Source organism: Misgurnus anguillicaudatus, chromosome 22, assembly GCF_027580225.2.
Source record: "Misgurnus anguillicaudatus chromosome 22, ASM2758022v2, whole genome shotgun sequence".
NCBI lineage: Eukaryota > Metazoa > Chordata > Actinopteri > Cypriniformes > Cobitidae > Misgurnus > Misgurnus anguillicaudatus.
Genome location: NC_073358.2, coordinates 340,767 through 360,685, shown reverse-complemented (window position 1 = coordinate 360,685; position 19,919 = coordinate 340,767). Strand labels below are relative to the sequence as shown.

General features: G+C 35.7%; 1 protein-coding gene and 1 long non-coding RNA gene across 2 annotated transcripts in view; one reads left to right on the top strand and one right to left on the bottom strand.

Moving 5' to 3' along the window:
* Positions 1-19,919, top strand: part of LOC129440754 (uncharacterized) — a 63,490-nt gene that overhangs the window by 11,773 nt on the left and 31,798 nt on the right. Inside the window, exon 3 of the long non-coding RNA XR_012365564.1 lies at positions 10,198-10,276. This is a non-coding gene — a long non-coding RNA (uncharacterized lncRNA). The remainder of the gene's footprint in view (positions 1-10,197; positions 10,277-19,919) is intronic.
* On the bottom strand, positions 560-14,362 carry tbx5a (T-box transcription factor 5a). Its single transcript, XM_055200246.2, has 9 exons — positions 13,642-14,362; positions 12,892-13,047; positions 12,219-12,313; positions 10,878-10,997; positions 9,255-9,402; positions 6,675-6,827; positions 3,790-3,881; positions 2,431-2,660; positions 560-2,338 (listed from the first exon to the last, which is right to left on the bottom strand). Exons 2-9 carry the CDS (start codon positions 13,033-13,035, stop codon positions 1,752-1,754), a joined length of 1,569 nt encoding a protein of 522 aa, XP_055056221.2. The 5' UTR covers positions 13,036-13,047; positions 13,642-14,362; the 3' UTR covers positions 560-1,751.

The following is a 19,919-nucleotide window of genomic DNA, read 5'->3' as shown; positions in this document are numbered from 1 at the left end:
GGCAAAGATTAAAAAAAATACAGCATGTTTTGCATATCAATACGTTTTATTTCTCTTCTCCTCCTAAAATAATAACATTGATGAAATGTTTGTTGTTTCCATTGACACTAAACTCTGTGTTTCCATTTGTCATGAATGTAACAGCGAGCAGCCGTTAAACTGTCACCATTAAACTTCATCTGATGTAGTGATGCATTGACTGACACTACAGGTCAACAGATGAACTCTATTTTAACTCTGTTTTCTCAGACGTGACACCTTTGAGATTTAGAGACGCTCGGCACAATGACTTTAATTGTTTGTTAAACCTCCTCCGTTAATCCACTGGACTTTCCTACACAACTCAAAATCATCGTCAAGATTTTCCAGAACCTAAAATAATACTCCTCATGTCGACCATATAAAGATCATTATAATGAAGCGAGACTTGCGTTGACCTATAGGATAAAGATGGTTTAGATCTGATAGTGGAGTTGCAATGATGTTAATTATTAAAATCACTCCAGCTGGTGACCCGCGAGTCACTGAAGAGTCATAATTCATATCCGTCAAAGCAATTCACAGAGTTGAGCTTTATTACACAACGGTACCACGGCACAGATCCAGAAAATCTCTGCAGAAGTCAAGGAAGAATCTCTTACATTAATTCTGACTTCTATGTACATTTTGCGTTTATGCACAAATAATTCACAACTGTTGTTTCTGACAGTTTGTCGTAAGAATAAACCAAAAGTTTTAAATCAGAAAAAAACAGTTGTCTACCTAAACTCAAGTAAGGAAAGAAATGAAAAGAAAATATAAAACAAAGGCATTTAAAGTAAAATAACAAAAGATTTTATAATACAAGAAAAATAAATACTATTAACAGATGAACTCTGACTATGAATGTTGAAAAATAAACATTTCCATATAAGCTTTATGTTCAGATAGATTCATCACAAACTGTACTGTATGTGTAAAGCATCTGATGTGTGACTGAGCTCTTTATGACCAATCACAGTTGAGCTTAGACTGATGACAGGTGTCTGAGACAAACTTTTCATGAATGAAATGAAGGATCAGATCATGTGGCCTTTAAGTCCACGATAACTAAAGTCCGCTTATAAAGTAAGAAACTATCTACAGTCTAATAAATGGATCTGATCTTCTTGTACTCTTTCAAATTTCCTGCTCATGTTTTTGCAAAAGTGCCTATTTGTTACATTTCACTGACATTTGTTGCTGCTAATGCATGTAGAGATTGAGAAAAAAACCTTGCATTGTTTCCCTGAATGAAAACGTCTAAGTGCATTCATGGACATTAAGCAGGAGAAATGCCTCTGCTGTGGTTTGTGAGAGAAACGCTGGTGCTCACTGACTACAAGAAAGTTTCATAATTTCATTCCCAAAATAAAGAACTATAAATGTTTAAAATCAAACTTAAGAGCACTGTAACACAGATCACCTGCCATTACAAAACATTATTAAACAGTCTTTGTTCCCGTGATTACTTCACCTTCTTGTTGTATTGTTTTCTGTCGTAATCCGTATTTACTTTTACATTGATGTAAAGTTGCATGTGAATGTCCCCCTCAGTCTGCCTCATACAGTGACCGTGGACAACATCTGAGACCTCACAGGCCTCTAACCCTGATGTTCGTGACACAAAAGTCTTGCATATTGGTGTCACGTTCACACGGCGGTCGAGATATAAACAGACAGGATAGTCTGTCCTGTCCTGTCCTGTCCCGTTTCTGCCTACGAGACTCCAGTTAACTTCCATCGTTCCAGTCGGGCATTATGCTGACGCTATGTACGGCGTGATACTGGTGCGGGGACAGGGTGCGAGGAATGCCGTGAGCGTACAGGTACTCGTTCCCCTGCAGGCCGGCGCTCGGAGACTGAATCCCAGCGCTCGGGCTGCACTGACGCCCCAGGGGCTGATGGGGAATGGGACCCTGGTACATGGCGTGAGTGTCGCCCAGCTGGGGCGAGGCGTGGCCCGCGACACCGCTCAATCTGGAGACGAGGGGTCCCGAGTTGAAATGAGCCGAGAAGTGCTGATAGGGCAGTCGGTCCATCTGCTGCACGGCCGACACGGAGCAGCTGCCGTACGGCGAGACTCCCGCCCAGCTGTTGCAACCGATGTCTTCCAGGCTCGGTGGCGGCTCGGCAGGCTGAGAAGCGCTGGCGTACATGCACGCCTGCCGCTGGCCAGACTCGGTCCTGTAGGGGGCGCCGGCGAGACCCAGAGGCTGAGGGAAGCTCACTGAACGATAATAGTGGTCGTCCTCGCTGGATGAACTTTCCACGTAACTTTTCTTGTATGAGTGATCTCCTGCGTGACAGTCATCCTCAACTGTGATTGGACAGAGCAAGAGAGAGAAATGAATTCAGAAACGTATAGAAATATAGAAATCAAGAGACTGCATCACGAGAGATTGGACAGACCTTTTCTCTTGACGCAGTGAAAGTCTTGTCCGTGTTCGTGGGGCAGCGGATAGGAACTGGACTGAGGCAGAAGGTCCTGAGATGCGCCTGTAACGCCGTTCTCACAGCCGTACTGAGACGTCATGCCGCCCGGCGCCGAAAGAGCCTGTACTTCACCACCGAACGGGCTCTGACTGCTGCCGACCCGCTGACGGACGGTACTGCGAGGGACCACTGGATACTCCTTGGTGCTTTTGGGAAGAAAGAGGGATTTTCTTGACATACATTTACATGTGCCGTCTCTCACTCTGGGATCTTGACATGTCTTTCAGTGGTAACCCACCACATCTACCAGAATAAGATGTTAACTGTCTGACAGGAGCAGGAGCTTTTTCACGCCAATTAAACCTAACAGGCACTTCAGATTGCCTTGTTGAAGCTGGTTTGAGCTTCAGTTTAACTTAAACCAGAGCTCATCTTAGCCCGGAGCTTCTATATGCATAAACCTTCTCTTTTTCATGGTTTATCTCCAGCGTGTAAAAACCGTATCGCTTCAGCCAAATATGAATCTTAATTAGGTATTTAGGTTTCAATTCACACAACCTGTAGGTCATGAATAGGATCTTTCTTACTCTTAAGTTATCTTGGACAAACATGTCTGTTAAATTAATACTCATGAATATAGTCTGCCAAACGTTAATAAAGGATTCAGTAGAAGAACCGAGCTTGATAAATGTCATGCAGGCTTTAGTTAGATCTTAAAAAGTCTTGGGGTCATTATATCTGGAAACTCAATCGAATGTTGATCCCGAGAGGCTCTTACGAGAGACATTAGTCAATTCCTCTTCTGCTGGTTTGAAAGTAACAACAGAGAGAGTTGAACGACAGCATGGAAAGTGCCTTGCCATTTTTTCCTAATCTATCATGAGCTCTGTCATTTCGGAGTGGACGACGCCTGTGCTGGCTGCTGAGGGCCCACATTTTCTGCTTTGAAAATGTGTTTTTCCACACTCTAAAGAAGCACATTATACGGCAGTCATCTGGAGAAAATAAGGGCAAAAACCATGTGCTCTCAACTATAACCGTAACCGTACACAAACGTTTTGGCTCTTTGAATAGAGACTGGAACGCTTTCAGAGCCGCACCGGTTTAGCCGTAGTCTTCGGTTAGTTCAGTGTTGTGTGACAGCAGACACCTCTGGTTTGTATCTGTGAGTGTTTGTTCATTGATTAACTCTCTTTAGTGATAGTTAGAGAGCTTATCTGACCACTGACCAGGGCTCCTGTCAGTCATGTGACCACATTTATCTTTAAGATAGCAGAATGCTACTAACCAATGCACTGTAAAGATATGTTGAGTCTGTACTGTAATCATATTTACCTTTGCATTCTTGACATGCGATGTAACTCCATGTCATCACTTCCACGGAAGCCCTTTGCAAACGGATTGTTCTCGATCTTGAGTTGAGTAATCTGTGAAACGGCACAAATGCAGTCTGGTCACTTGTTTTAGCCAAAGGATTTAAACTTTAAAACTTAGATTTGCACTAATGTGTTCATGGACTTTCTTGGAATGGAAGTTGTGTTGTGTTCTGAACTCGCAGAAACGTCAAGTCTTGTAATGTTGTGCAAAAACATCAATCATTCAATCGTTTCAGACTTGTTTCCAGAAATGAATATGAAGAAACACAATGAGCTGCTCTTTGTGTAAATTGACAGATTATCAGAAGATGATGGTGAGATAAAGTCCTGATGTTTTCGCTGTGTTTGATGTTGGTCTAATGTGATGCACCATCAACATCATCATATACTCAATGACAGTGCCAACTGCAGGTATGGTGACCACATCTTTGATTATTCACAAATGTTTGTAAATACAATATCTTTTAAACTGCATTGATCATCAAATTAATTTGTATATGACAATAATACCCAAGTGCAACTATTAAACTCTTAAATTATTATGAGCACATGGCAGTGTCTTTTCTTACCTAGTCATTGGTATATGAATTTATTCAGGGATGTCTCTTTAAGACCTCTGTATTTCTTTAACTCTCTCTCTCTATTTTTTTGGCTGTTGTGGTGTGTTTTCTTGAGAGATTAACAGAATTTGATCTTTGATTCTGATGTTACTCTCACCAGTAGTTTTGTTTGTGTCATTTAAAAATAATATTTTAGTAATTAATTTAATATTTGTAAAACTTGGCCTGATCGTTCTTTCACGTGCTCAACAGTATTTTTGAGTCGCTTTAGTGCATGTGATTTATTCAAATGTCACTTCTTTACATGAATCATTTTCTTCTAAATTAGACTTTAAATAAAGATTCACCTCACATCGAATCAAACAAATTTCATGTTACTTTCCTTTCCGTACAGTTTCTATAGTTCTTGTTATGTAATTAACAGCAGTGCCAGGTATAATGTTATATAATGTTCTCACACACAAAAAATGCATTTGTTGTATCATTGTTATTCCGATTGAAATATAGATGCACGTAATTATTTTTGTTTGTAAAGTCGGTTAGTTTAACTGCAGTTCAAAGATCCGTTCCGGTATTAACATGCCCTTTATTTATTAAATACAATATTTAGTACAATTATTTCTTGAAATGAATGAAGAATAAACCAACAACCTACAATGCTTGTATATTGAGTGAATGAGAAAACGTTTTAGTTAAGCAATGTGAAAAGAAACAAATCCGAGTTGGTTCGGATTCTTCAAATACTTCATTTTTTCTTAAATACATCTTTCTCTATGAAACACATGCAGAGCAGACATGATAAAGTAAACGATTCAGCTCCAGCTTTCTTTAGAAATCATTAATATCCACCAAACCTTCAAATAAACTTAAGACACTGCAGCTCTTATAAATGCAGTGGGTGCAAGTGAAAAACCTGTTCTTTTTTCCTCACATCGGTCAATTTCAAATATCATACAAACATCTAGACGAGTTTCACATCAAATTCCTTTACAGCATGCCTCCATGAATGAATGAAAAGCTTGGCTCAATGTGCACAAACTTTAAAGATTTTGCTTTAAAGTTAAATTCATGGTTAACTTTGAGATTTAAAAGTCACAGACAGACGTTTCAAATGTAATCATAATTATTACATCGCTATCGTTTTTCTTGGTATTGCACGCTCTTATTACCGTATTTCGTTGTAGATTTAAATTAATTTAGTTTTTAAATCTAGGTCTACGCATTTTCATGGAAACGTGTTTTCATGTCCTTGTGATGTTTGAATGCAAACTAACAACATAAATAAAATTGAAGACCTGAAACTATTCCTTATAGAAATAGCCTACTTGACGTGCCGGTAAGAAATTAATCTCGTTCTCAAAAGTTTTTTAAAATGTTAGTCCACATAGACATATTTCGTTGAAGAAATTTTCCCCCAATGCGAGTCTAATTAATATGTAAAATAAAAGCACGCGTATCAGTAATACTGTATGAACCAAAAGATTCATTATTTATATTTAGCAAGATTTCCTCTTTCCGAGAATTCTGAGATTTTCTTGTCAAATTAAGTATCACATACACATGAATCTGGTTTTATTAACCGACTTATGAATTTTATCAATACCTGAATTCAGTATGAAAAAATAGTTTTTAATGCAACAATACTTTGGTTGTAAACGAAGTCTTTAATTGTTTACGTACATATAAGGCTTATTACATATTCAGCCTAACACAATTAATAGGTTAATATAGGCTATTCTATATTTAGTTAAAAATTGAAAAAGTAACCGCATACAGTTTGACAAAAAATATGCCTAAAATAATTTCCAAAAACTGAATCTTTTGTGCAAAAACATCGAAATTTGGCCATTTAACATGCGTACGGAAAATTGAGTCTAAATTAACATCTAATAATTTAAAAATAACACTCGGTGCCTTTCTGCGCTTTTTCTTTAAATCTGATAGATTAAAAAAAGTTTTGTACAATAATTAGCTGTCAAAATAAGCAATGCTTTGCCATACGTCAAATCTTTTCATTATATAACTGTTCATTTTTCATCTGTCACACGACTGTTGTGAAACGGTTCAGTTTCATTAATTTAATGTGTATATGTCGGCTGCCTGGAACAGATTAACCTAAGACAATCCTAAACTTTAATCTTCATACCTGAAATACAACAGTCACTTCCCTCTTTAACTGTGCAAATTTTAGCAAGTTTACTTCAGTACACAAATAACTTTATTTCAATAAACACACTTGAACACGCAAAGGCACAACATTTACATTTTATGAAATGTAACTTACCTTATGATTTTGGTAAGACGTGACTGCAATAAACGCAGTTTCTGGGAACACGTGCGTGCAAAAAGCCGTGTTTTTAGATCCAAACCCGTTATTTTCATCCGCCTTTACGATATGAATCCTCGGCTGATATTTGTGCATCGAATTCAGAATAATCTGGAAGAGAACAGAGCTAAAATGTAAACCCTTAAATTAATATACCTTTAAACTTTTCTCTATTGTACAGATGGACAAATAAATTGTGCAATTTTGGATGGTGCTCACAAACATGTAGATCTGTCATAGTGCAAAAGTTTTATATACATCTTGAAGAGTTTGTAAATCCTGTAATGAAGTGTGTATCATGAAATTTCTTCTATAAACATCTCGTTTATCCAGCCCTTCTTTTAAAATCAGTAATTGCAGCAATTGAGGCTCTGTTGTCTGCACACATTTAAAGGGCAGTTTCCAGGACAGGATTTAGATGAATCCAGGACTAGGCAGAATATTAAAGTTCATACCTTACAAAAAAACAATACTGTTGTGCATCTTGAGAATGGCACTGATATATGTTAAGATATGTCCCTGCAAGATGTATTTAAATGAAGGAACTTGGGACTAGGATAAGCCCTGTCCGGGGAACTGCGTTTAGAAAACAAATGCATATGCTGAACCATTTTGTAAATCTTTAAAACATTTAATAAATAAAATAAAAATCAGTCAGGACTTTCATATGAGAAATTTTCTCTATGCATGTAGTCGATTTACTACGACAAAAGTCTGTAAAAACGAAATGACTTAAATGTTTTAGAGCACTTCAGGTCAAATGTGCCATAATGTACAGTACATGAAAAGGATTTTGTTTAAACTTGTCTAAACAGAGTACTGCCAGATGTTTTCGTACACAAAGTCTCATTTTCATTCATTTTATTTCTCACATGCATCTCCAAACAACAGCACAGAGTTTCTGCTTTGATCAGGGAGTGCACTTTTGACACGTGGTCACTTCTGCCCACTGCTGTCAGCAGGGAATATACTCCAGATATAGTTATGATATGCATTTATATGCTGGATTATGATATAATATGAAACCATGATTATGCTATAATTGGTGGTTTTATATATGCACGCACTATTCTAAGATAAAATGTGAACTTGAACCACAAGGTGGATTGTTGTATTATGAATATTTCAGTAAGGAGACAGGACAGTGTTTTCCAGCGTTAGGACCACCCAGCAGGAGTTCAGCTTTCGTCTGCTCTGGGTGCCTGTTGCTCCATTTCTCTATGATAGTGTTTAATGATAGCGAGAGATCACTGAATGCTGCCCTCTCTTTCATGTTCCCGACATCAGAGATTCTGAAACGCTGCAGATTAACAGCCTTTGTTCACCTTTGTCCATCACTCATCTCACACCGTCATTAAACATAAACACTTTGAAGCAGAGTTATCCAAACTCCGCCATTTTGACTCAAATATTTCTGCAAGAAGCAAAGAATGTGAATGTCTATATAGAGCACTTGATTAATGAGAGTCAAACTGATCAAAGCCCACGCCTCGGTTTGCTTAAAATATCCCAAAATGTTTTTAACTTGGGAAAACCTACGGTTTGCTTTTTCCTTACTCTCTGCCTTTTACTTCGTGCATGCACACTTTTTATAAGTTAGCAAAATCTCTGCGAGTCTCCTACACAGACATCTTTGTCTCGTGATTTCAGGCTAATTAAAATTCTGAATTCTGAAATATTGGCTTGCCTGATTTACTTCTTAACAGGTTTCAGTTTATTGCATGTTCAGCTCTTTATTTTGAGCCTATAGTAATTATAAATAAGTCTGAAATTATTTCAACCACCTGGAACAACAAGCCAAAGGATTGTTATTTTGGTAGAGAAGCTGTACTTCATTTCTAAATCCCAGGGTGCTCTTTCAGCACAAAAAGGGGGCACGCCAAGAACCACTGCAACCAATCAAAAAAGCATTTTGGACAGAAATTTACAACAGGCTCACATTCCAGCTGGGCTCCAGTTTCATTCTGCCAGCAGAGGTTTGGCAGGAAAATCAGCCCGATCAATTTAAACCTTGCGTTCAGATCTAAACACTAACTGAATGTTTGCCAAACGCTTGCAGTCACAGTTTCAAAGCATTAAAATATAAATGTGAGATTAATCTGCTGTGCTTCAGGTTCTGTCGGCTTTCCGGGAAATCATTGGAGATACTAAAAGCTTGTGCAGGTATCAGAAATTGAAAAAATGCTTCTCTTCTTTATTAAAATCTAAAAGCTGAACAAAACTTAGACTCATCTTCACAACAATCACATTGTGCAGATCTGCAATGACTTTAATTAAACTTCTACATTCTAAAATCTGAATAAGATGACTTCAGTTTGTTTATGATCTGAGTTTACAAAGGTTCATTTAAGCTGTGAGTTTGTTATTATGCTGTTCGGTTCAAACCCCAACACAAGTTTGTGTTAATTCTTGATCTAAAGTTTTAAATTACAAATAAGATGTTTCTAATACTTTGTAGTATGATTTTAGTAAGTGCTGTTTGCAGTATTTGTTTTTTTAAACAGAATATTTCAATATGTCAGACAGTCGTTCACTTACATGTCCGAAGGGATCGAGGTGGTTGTTGGTCAGTTTGAGCTTTTGGAAAGACACAAGTTGTCTCATCCAGTGGGCGCCGGTGGCCGGAGAGTCCGGATGGACGTACAATCGTCCCGGCATCGCTGGCTCTGCTTTACCTGTAACAGACCTGAGTCCAAAATACACAGTTTTAAACACACACTCACCTCATGTTTCTTTTATTCAAACAGCCTTTTGAATGAATTTAATATGAAAGTTATATTGCTGTCTTGTGTTTTTCACAGGTATTTATTGTATTTTAAAAGAGACCCCTTCATCATTTTTTCAACATTTGAAATAAAGAGTTGTTTAAATGTCAGGCACATTGTCTTTAACCCATCAGTTTATTTTGGTAATTGCTAAATGAATTGTTGATCAAGAGAACAGTTACAGATCACACACTGAATGCATTATTATCAGTGATCTTGACTTTTTGGACAAACTTTTTTTGTTTTAAACTTAAGCTAGGAGAACCTCTCGAACTTCCAGCCTGTTTCCTTAGCATTTCTTTAGCCTTTTAAATGTATATATATTTTAAATAAGAATCATCTTATATTTCTTTGTCAGTTGTTTTTAGAGGATGTTCCAGGATTTAGGGTCAAATGAATTATAATGAAAAGTTTAATTGTTTTAAAAAATATAAGGAGCAGTTTGCTTAAAATAAGTTTTAGAAAGTCTAATCTTTTTATCTTATGTTCATTTATTTCTATAGGTTGGACAGAATATAACTAAAAACTTAACATTAAGTTAGCCTGTAAACTAAACTTTTGGCAAGTAAATGTTAAAATTGTTGTGCAGTGTAGCTGTTCTCTTTGTGAAATGTTATATACAAAAGCATAAAAATTAACTTTAACAGTCATATTTAACTTAAAAATATTAACAAAGAAGTCTATATAACTTTGTAACCAATTATTGTGTTTTGTAGAGTGACTTGTGACATCTGTTCCTGAATGGATAAACCTTTGAATCCTTGAAAATGTTTTGCATCTGGACCCCAAAAGAAGGTAAATAAAATGTAATAGATTGGGCTGCCTCCTATAATACAATGCTTTGTATTTAGTCCTGCTGCAAGACTCATATAAAAAAACATTATTAATAAGAATAAGGCGATTTATACATGTACATTTTTAAACATGAAAAAAGACCTACAATGTGACTTATGCTAAATTCAAATATAACACATGTAAAAATGTTATAAAAATGTCAAGTAACAAGTTACAGGTCCAATACAGCAGTGTTAATCTAAAAGGTTACGGATTAAAACATCATCAGGTGGTTCTTTGGCAAACTGACCAAAACATTTGTAGATTAAAAATTCAAAGATATTTAAATTATAACAGTTGAATTATTTTGAGATAATAACGTAATTTCCAGATATTAATAATCAATTTTAATATTCAATCAAAAGAAAAAATTATATTTCTAAAACTTCTTATTTCTCCTTCCGCACTTAAAACAGTCAGAAAACATTTGGTAAAAGGTCCTAAATTCAAACATCTTCAAAGACCTATTTACCTCGGTGAAAATAATCTGAGACACGAATTAAATGACAAGAAAATAATAACCTGAATTAAAAACGTTCACCATTAATGAGGTCTTACGAACCATTTGTTATCGGCGAATTTATAGCGGTGGTCGTCGGCGGGCACGACATCCATCAGCAGAATGTATTTGGTTTTGGGATTCAACCCGGTGACCTTCACTTTGAAGCTCGGAAACATCCGTCTGTGTAGAAAATGGGAAAATATTACAACTCCAACCTGTGTTTATAATTTATATGTGAGTTTAAAAAATTAATAAATACATAAAGTCTGATAGCCTACTTTTTGTGTAAAAGAATCCACATTTCCATCCACTACCCATGAGACATTAACTCTCTATGACTACAAATGAACTTATTTTAATATTTCTTAACGAAGGTAAACTTAAAGCACAAAATTAAAAAAGAATATCCAGAGAGGTTTAACACAAAAACTTAAATGTGAGAAGGCGGTGAAAGTCAATTTGTTGTCAGAGCAGAACTACGCACGCGCCAATGTTAATACACACGGTAACAGCAGTGAAACGAGCGGATTGTAGATTTTCTACTAAACTAAAGATTGAAGCTCGAGTCTGCCAGAAGAAAGCGTCGTGTTTTTCAAAGGCTTCATGCTACAACGTGAAAATAATTATAAATAACCAAATCCAATGACTGCAGGTCACACGCGGACTAAATGAGACATCCATGCAGTTCAAATGAACCAAATTTTGCATAGATTTAATTTCTTAGCAATTGATTTCTCACAAAGGCTCGCATACAATTTTTATAATGAAACACGATGAGTTGTTTTAATTTTGAGGCACATTTTAGACTGTTTAGACTGTTTTAGCAATCATTTTAACAAAAAATAATTATTTTAGCATTCGGATGTGAAAGCAAATACAACACAACTATCTTAAAAAATGAAATTAGTAGACTATACAATTAAATAGGCCTACAAGTTCAGTTAAAAGGCAACACATGCAACATAAATGTCTCAATGCGATTTACATTAACGAAGAAAAGTTGATAAATATTTTCAATTTAATGCTACGACAGAGAAAACCCTACAACTGAAACTTATCGAGTAATAAAACAAATAAATATTAAACAATTACACAACTACCAAAAATAGCTTTGGCTACATAGCTGCTAAAATACTTTAATCTTTAAGAAATATTTTACTTTTTTTTTTTTTAAACGTGTTATCACTAGAAATGAGAAAATACATTTTGAAATTAAATTTAAAGTAATAAAAAACGTAAAATTTTAAAATCGTGTAAATTTGTTAAAGCTTGTTTAACAACAATTTTTTTTAATGAATAAATATGTGGTATTTGGAAGTATTTTATGTCAATTAAGATATCTTTCTGTGAATTCTGTGGAACAAAACATAGATGACATGAAAATTAAAACCCTTGTCTTACCTGCCTGCTTTAGTTATGATCATTTCTGTCCCAACTTCATGAAACTTTGTCCACAACTCTCGCTCGTGCAAGTAAACTTTTATCCCCTCCATTCCCTTTAGAAACACACACATTTTCAAAGACATTAAAATGAACGCAAAGTTACATCTGTTTAAACCATTAAACATCATATTCTGAAAATAACATCGGCAGTAAAACTTAGAATTAATAAACCCTATGTTTCCTGTGCGATTATACTGGCATAGACTGTAGATGCTCTTTTAGGTCAGAGGAGAATGTTTCATATTTATGTAAGGGTAAAATTAAACTAAACAGGAACTAAAACGGGTTCTTATGTATTCTTATTTTTTCCATGATTTGATTTTGTTAGTTTTGATTGTAGTTTGTCAATGCACTGGTTATGAATATACGTATGAACCTAAAGTATATATTATATTATGATTCGCCTGTGACATCTGTCGTGTATGTAATCTTAATTGTTTGCCTGATGGCTTTCAGAATAACATTGAATGAATGCATGCATGCATGCTTTGAGTTATCAGCTGTGTTATATGTCAGAGTCTGTACAATAATTGTGTCTCAGATCACACACACACACACACACACACACACACACACACACACACGCGCGCGCGCGCGCGCACTATGGCGTAGTTAAGACATCAGTTGTGACCTGTTGAATGTATGTTGTCTGTGAGGATGGAGATTTGCTGGAGGCTCCATTGTGCTTTTCTGATTTTCCATCGTTTTGTAGATCTTTTGAATCCGTGTCATTGGGAGAATTTTGGAGACGAAAGGTGTCTTCGCTGTCCGCCATATCAGAGATGAACTACAAAAATCATAATCATAATTCTTGTCTTCAACAAACATATACGCAAACATTTCTGTCAACTTGTTTTCATTACGTATTTCATTGTTTTCAAAAAGGCCTATAGTAATACTGTATATTTATTAAGTAAAATACCTTTCACATAACTTACCCATAAAAGAACACACACCCACATAAACACACAGAAACACGTAAGCTACACATTAATATGTACATGGACACATGCTGTTATTTACAAAAAAAACAACAACACAGTTTAATTGCTTCATATAATTGTTGTTTTATCGGGTCTTTGTAAAATAATTCTAGAGATCTGAAAAACAATTGTCTGTAACGCACTACACAACATCGTTCACAGTGAAAAGGCACATTACACATTTGCAGTTTTCAAGTCACAAGTAGGCCTATATATTTTACACACATTTGTGTTTTACGCGTGTATTTTACACATCTATATTCTACGTAAATGTAGTTTCATCTGTATGTCCGTGTGTCGATGCTGGACAAAATCAACTCGCGTGGCCTAAAGCAGCGGATTAACAATTTCATGAATCAGACTGAAACGACAGTAAAACATTTGGAAATTGACACTACCTTTGATACTGATGCGACACAGAGACTTTGGCAAATCTGTGAGCTCTTCCAAGTGCTGTTGTCTTTTCCAACTATTGACGGGTTAATAGCGGTTTCAGTGTGAAATATATTCCAAGCATGTAGCTGGCGGAATGCAGCTTTGCGAAGCCATTGGTTTCTTCTGCAGACTCACAATCTTCATCCAGCACGCGTCCACGCGAGGATATCGATTAAACATGAGAATTCTGCTTCCTGTGGCAAAGATGGACTCGCACCAATGTCAGTTCACAAACATTCACAGTACAGCAGACGTTATTCGTCCTTTTACAAGTCTAATATTCCTCGAGGAAAACGACACGATTATCTCCACCCTCTCTCTCTCTCTCTGATGCACTAATGGTCTCTCTCTCTCTCTCTCTCTCTCTCTCTCTCTGTCTGATACACTACTGGTCAAACTCTGTTAGGCTAGAAAACGGAAGCATGTCTGTAGTTTGTGCCGTTTGTGGACAAGCAGTGCGTGACAATATCGGTCCACCCATAACATAACTGCCCTCTGTATCTACCCCCCCCACCCTAAGATCTGAAAACACAAATTAACTTCTGATTACGTCTTGCATGGAATTAAAGGAATATGAAATATATAATGATGTAAGAAATGTGTTTATTTCTGCAGGTTTGCACCCAGTTACCAGATTATTGGTTACATATTTGTCAATCCCGAAGAGTGTCAAATGATTATACAGGAATATTGAGAAACGTTTATAAAGGCCTGCATAAAGTTTTGAGTGAGCAATTAATCGACAAATAGCAGGTAAATCACACTTATAGAAATGACAAATATATTCAGTTCTCTCTTTTAAATTTTTAAGCTTGAAACGTTACTTGTGCGCCAGAGAAACGTGTGACTTTGTGTTTGTCCTATGTTAACCCTAAACAGAGCTGCTTATACAACGAAATGAAGAATCACAAATAATCTGTATGATAGTGAAATTCGTTTTCTCAGCTACAATGCAAATCCAAAAGTTAAACAGTGATCCGGTAATTTATAGAAAATTACGCAATGGTGCGTGTACCTAAACTTGTTTTGCTCTATTCTTCAGAGCGACACGTTTTCTACATTTGTAACAAGACATTAGATCAGTCATGGACGCCTTGTCTTTTCAGATGATAATAGACGGGACATTGTCTTTCCAGCTATAATGAAGAAACTCTGAACCTGGAACTAAATATAGCAGCTTTATAGAGACCCGCGTGCCAACCCGCGTGTTGTCAGAGTCATCACTAATAGCGTGGCAGGATTTCTCTTTATAACTCTGTTTTGCGATTCTCCCACAGCCCACGTGTCAATGCTCCTGTAATTGTTTTTAAATTGGCTATTAAATAAAACTTCAGCTAAAAACAACAGATTTTATTCATAACGACATGCAAGAATCTAATTTATTTTAAATGATTTACTAAATCAAATGATTTGAAATAGAGACGGGGGCTCTTGGCCTCTATAAATACTTTGCAGAAGTTCTTGACATCTCAGATTAGTTGTTTACATGACGATAAACTAGAGATATCTTAGTCGGTATTAGTCAAAGAAAAATATTAATATTTTAAAAGGAGGCTTTGCAAAAAAGTGTGTTACATTAAATTAAAGTATTAATAATAAATATTGTTAGTTTTATAAAAATATCTACAAGTGATAATAAATATAATAATAGTGTAGCTTTAATTTTGAACTGACTAATTGTAATTATGCAGATGAATTAGAATCTTAAAGATACTTAAGTTGGTAAGTTTGTTGCAGTTTTTCCCACATATCAATTTTATCCTTAAATTATTATTATACAACACTGAAGCTAATGAAGCTACAACATATGAAAAATGTTGTTTCTTCTGAATATTGAAATGTCATTCTCTTTTCGAAGAAATGGTAACACTGTACACCCGCAAGGTTTTAACTTTAAAAAAGCAAAACTTTCACTTCAGTTACACTTCAAATTAAATGGTAAGAATTTGTTAATGTTTCTGTTAGTCTAAAATGACTACTACTACCCCTACTACTATAATTATTATTACTATTAATATAATTATTCTGTCCAAAGTGATGCCAAAACAAGATCAATAGTTATGGACTTTATTCGTAATCTGTTTGTAAATCCTCAGCGTGTTCAGAACTGTTGCATTGCGCGCTCCCAGTACACTGATATCATGAAATTAAATGTTTAGTTGTGTGATACTTTTGCATGACATCAAGAAAGTCATATTTTATGTGTTTTTTTAAGTTTATTTTGTGTAGCACAAGTATCATTTAGATTTTAATGCTCACTATAGACCTAATACGTGACGAGACGAACTAAACGGTGTTTATTTCAAGTATTTGTTCATGTTTTTAATGCTTTAATTATGAGCTTTAGAAAGATACCGATCAAATAATTAATAAAGAGTTTCATCTCAACCGCAAAGAGAGATAAACAGTTTTGATAAACAGTCGACAATAGCTGAAAAAGGTTAAATGACATGAACCCGTGATGCTCCTATATTTAACATCAAGAGTCTGTCATTATTTTTTTAACACAAGTTGCCACAATTCAGATGCAAAACACTTAGTCATCTATACAAATGACATCTGAAGAAGTTGTGTGGTTCATTATACACTAGTAGACAATTTATAAAAACGAGATTAATGTTAAAACAAGACCTGATAAAGTAATGTAAAGTAATGTTATATACAGACCTGATAAAGAAAATCACAAGAAACACTTTCATTACATCAGAGCAATTATTGTTAACTGCAGACGTCTGTGATTTTTATAAACATGTGAATGCATAAATAAACGACGTGTGTGTGTGTGTGTGTGTGTGTGTGTGTGTGTGTGTGTGATTGTGTGTAATAAGTTTGATCAAAACTGTAGATCTACACGTGCAGGTAAATCTGTTTGATCTGTGAAAGTGGGACTGTAGACTCATCCTTTATTATTTTAAATGACTTTAGGGAGGCAAACAGCAGAGGTGAAAACAGAAACGAAAGGTTTCTGATATAATATTGCAGCATTGTGCTCAAACATAAAGGAAATGTCCTCCCGTACACACACACACAAACACAACAGTGCTAGAGACTTTAAGAGCACTGATATAGGCCTACAGTTGTTTCTGTAGAGAAAAAGTTGTGTTGGTGTGTCATTCCCTTCATTGTCTTTGAATTCGGCACGACCACACATGTCAGCATGCCGAGTGAGCCCACCTCCTCTGACTGGATACTGGTTTCTCTATAGGGTGATAAGATATCTCCTCTCTTTAGAAAAGAACTGAGTAGCGTCGTCCCCCAACACCTCTCGCCTCCCTCACAACTCCACAGCCTGCCGGGCTCTGGGTGCTGGGCTGAAGCTGACACATTTCTGCTAACAATCACATCACACACTGGACGCACATTCCGTCTTCCTGGTCCCCTTGGCTTTTTTTCCATTCACTTCCACAACAACCTCCGACCGATGGGCCCAGGCCTCCCCCACCGCGCGTATGTGTTCAGAGGTCATAGTCATTAAAAACACTGTTTGCTATCACAGTCTGAAAAACTTCATACCATTTAAAAAATGAAAGTGGGTTATTTTAATCACTGAATGATATTTGCCACTTTTAAAAGTTCACTAATGTCAAAATCTGGGGACAACGGATAAGTTCTTTAAAAACTTGTGGATTGTGGGAATGCCCTTACGAAAATTAACCATGTTTTTTGTGTATTGATTACTATCAGCAAAGCATGGTTTTACTACGGTAAACATGGTTAATGTTCGTGAGTGTGAGATGAAACACAATATTTTAATGTAAATAACAGATTCTAGTCAAATACTACATGAAAACACTACAAGAAGCGTCTTCACAAAACTTTCCTTGAGTTTGATGGTCATGTCAGTAAAATGTTTTTTGAATAGCACATCAAATTGTGTTCAGATTTTTTTATTTAATGCCATGGATTTGCTTTGTTGTATGCGTCATCATCACCATTATTATGATAAGTTTAATGTAACAACAGTGTTGATTATGGTCATAGATGTATGTTGTCATTTGCTGCCCTCTATTGGCTATTACTGTGTGTTGCGTTTCCAAAAAAGCATCTGAAGCCCTGAGGCTCGGCCAGAAAGCTGGTTGTGTGACAGGTATGTTTGAAATTGAAAATGTATTCCCTGTGTGTGCGCATTACCTGTAGGAGGTTGACTGAACTAACTCTTTTCATGGTCCGTAGGTATAAAGTCGCTCAGAGTAAAATTTTAGTTTTAAGTTTCTCAAAATTCCAAGAATGACGTCATTTTACTCTTATTACTAGAATAAATCAATTAAGAGCGCTGGAGAGGTCTCCTAACCTAGTTAAGAGTAACAAGAGGGCAACAGAGAGGCAGAGATCATGCATGCAGATTGGTAATGCCTAAAAATTCGATGTTTTTTCTCAGTTTAAGTGAAATAATTATATAATTAGTAGATTTCAATAAAACTACTGAGGTTTCCAGAAAGCGGGGTTAAGCTACCATCAGTAAAACCCTGAACTTTTGGTTGATTAACCCAAAACCTGCTTACCCTGATCATGTCTTTTTCCTAAACGCCTGGGCCCATGTATAAAACATCTCAGAAATGCTCTTAAGAATAGTTTTAAACTATGACTTAAGTGTCAATAAAGTGTCCGTATTCTTAGGACCAGTCTGAGAGTGGACGTTTATGAAGCTAAAAGCAACCTTCAGTAAAGTGTAAGATTCATTCTTAAGTACAATCATTTCAACATAAAATGGCCGCCCTTAACCTCTGAATCAGCCAATAGCAAACCTGCAATGGTATACAGTCACAGCAGCATGTGATACCATGAATCATGAAGACATTACAATTATATTAGTATTTAAATATTTTAATTTAAATTTGCTTCACGAAATGTTAAGTTAATGAAATACACAAACATAATATTTAAAAAAATTAAGGTGATGAATCACATCATTTTAATTTCACTCACAAGCTGTTTATAAAGAAAAGACTAAAGTTTGCAAACACTTAGATAAAAAATACTTTGATCAAGCCTGAATGATCAAGATGATCAAGTTAAATAGGATTTCTCATAAATTATTTACTCCACATAAACACTATTGTAATTTTTGCCATCTGTCACTTGCTCACTGATAACATTGCTACTGTAACATTATGTTTTGGGGTCAGGGTTTTATAATATCACTTTTCATGTAATGTTGCGATTGCAATCTTGTACTCCCCCTTACAATATATGGTATTTTATTGACCTGTCATAAACTGTAAACGTATACTTAAAAAACTTACTTCAATTGGTAAAACCTAATATTAAAACATTTTTAACTTATTTCACTAAAACGGAGAAAATTTAAGTTAAAAAAACATTAATAGGCGTTACCAATTTTTTTTAAGTTAATCCAACTTTAACTTTTTACAGTGTATATGTATGCTGTCTTGATACATTGTGTGTCCATAAAAAAAATCTTTGTACTGTTCAAGCCCTTGAATAAGTTTCGCTCATATATATCTTTATGCTGTAATAATTTTATCATGTTATATTGTGTAATTATAATATACATTGTATAAAAACCCTATACTTTTTTTATAATGTTATATTAATTCCTATCTACTGTCTAACATGTATTTACTGTACATGTATGTAAAACTTAAGACTAAGATTTTACCATAAAGCAGGTTATGTGACTTACCCAGGTAAGTTTAGAAGTAAGATAACCTCTGCTTTCGGTTATCTAAAAACAAAGGTAACTTTCGGGTTATGTAAGTAACCATAGCAACTGACTATCTGAGGATAACCTAACCCGGAGCAGATTATGTTGCAGGGTTAGTTCATTTTAGTTAATGACACAAAGCTTTGGAGGATGTCTGCGCATGCGTGCACTTATGATGAGCGTGCAGCGGACGTAAAAGCATATAATTTGCAAAATATTATGTAAAACATGGGTCTTCAACCAGGAGTCCGCCAAATTTTATTTAATCACTAAAATTTTTTTTTTTTGCTAAAAACATATGTAGCTACAAGAGTTGGGTTAAAGGCGCGCATTCAGTGCAAGTTTATCCAGCGGACCAAAATAAAATATCTGAAGATTATAAATATCCACACAGGAAGCAGCAGTAGCAACAGAAGAAACATCATAAAACTAAATCATATCCCATTCTCACCAAGATGCGTACAAATGACACGCAGTGTGTGATTATCGTGCAATAGATACGCCAAATTCCGCTTTTGCGTGCATAAGATACGCCAGTCCTTCCAATTCACTTATATAGCGAATCATTTCGTGTCG

Bases quoted from the DNA above. Each gene is read 5' to 3' on its own strand.
- tbx5a (XM_055200246.2), bottom strand. From the start codon at position 13,035: ATGGCGGACAGCGAAGACACCTTTCGTCTCCAAAATTCTCCCAATGAC. The intron at 12,314-12,891 runs GTCACAACTGAT...GTGTTTCTAAAG, and splicing joins AGACAACATACATTCAACAG to GGAATGGAGGGGATAAAAGT. The intron at 2,339-2,430 runs GTCTGTCCAATC...GTCCAATCACAG, and splicing joins TCACTGCGTCAAGAGAAAAG to TTGAGGATGACTGTCACGCA.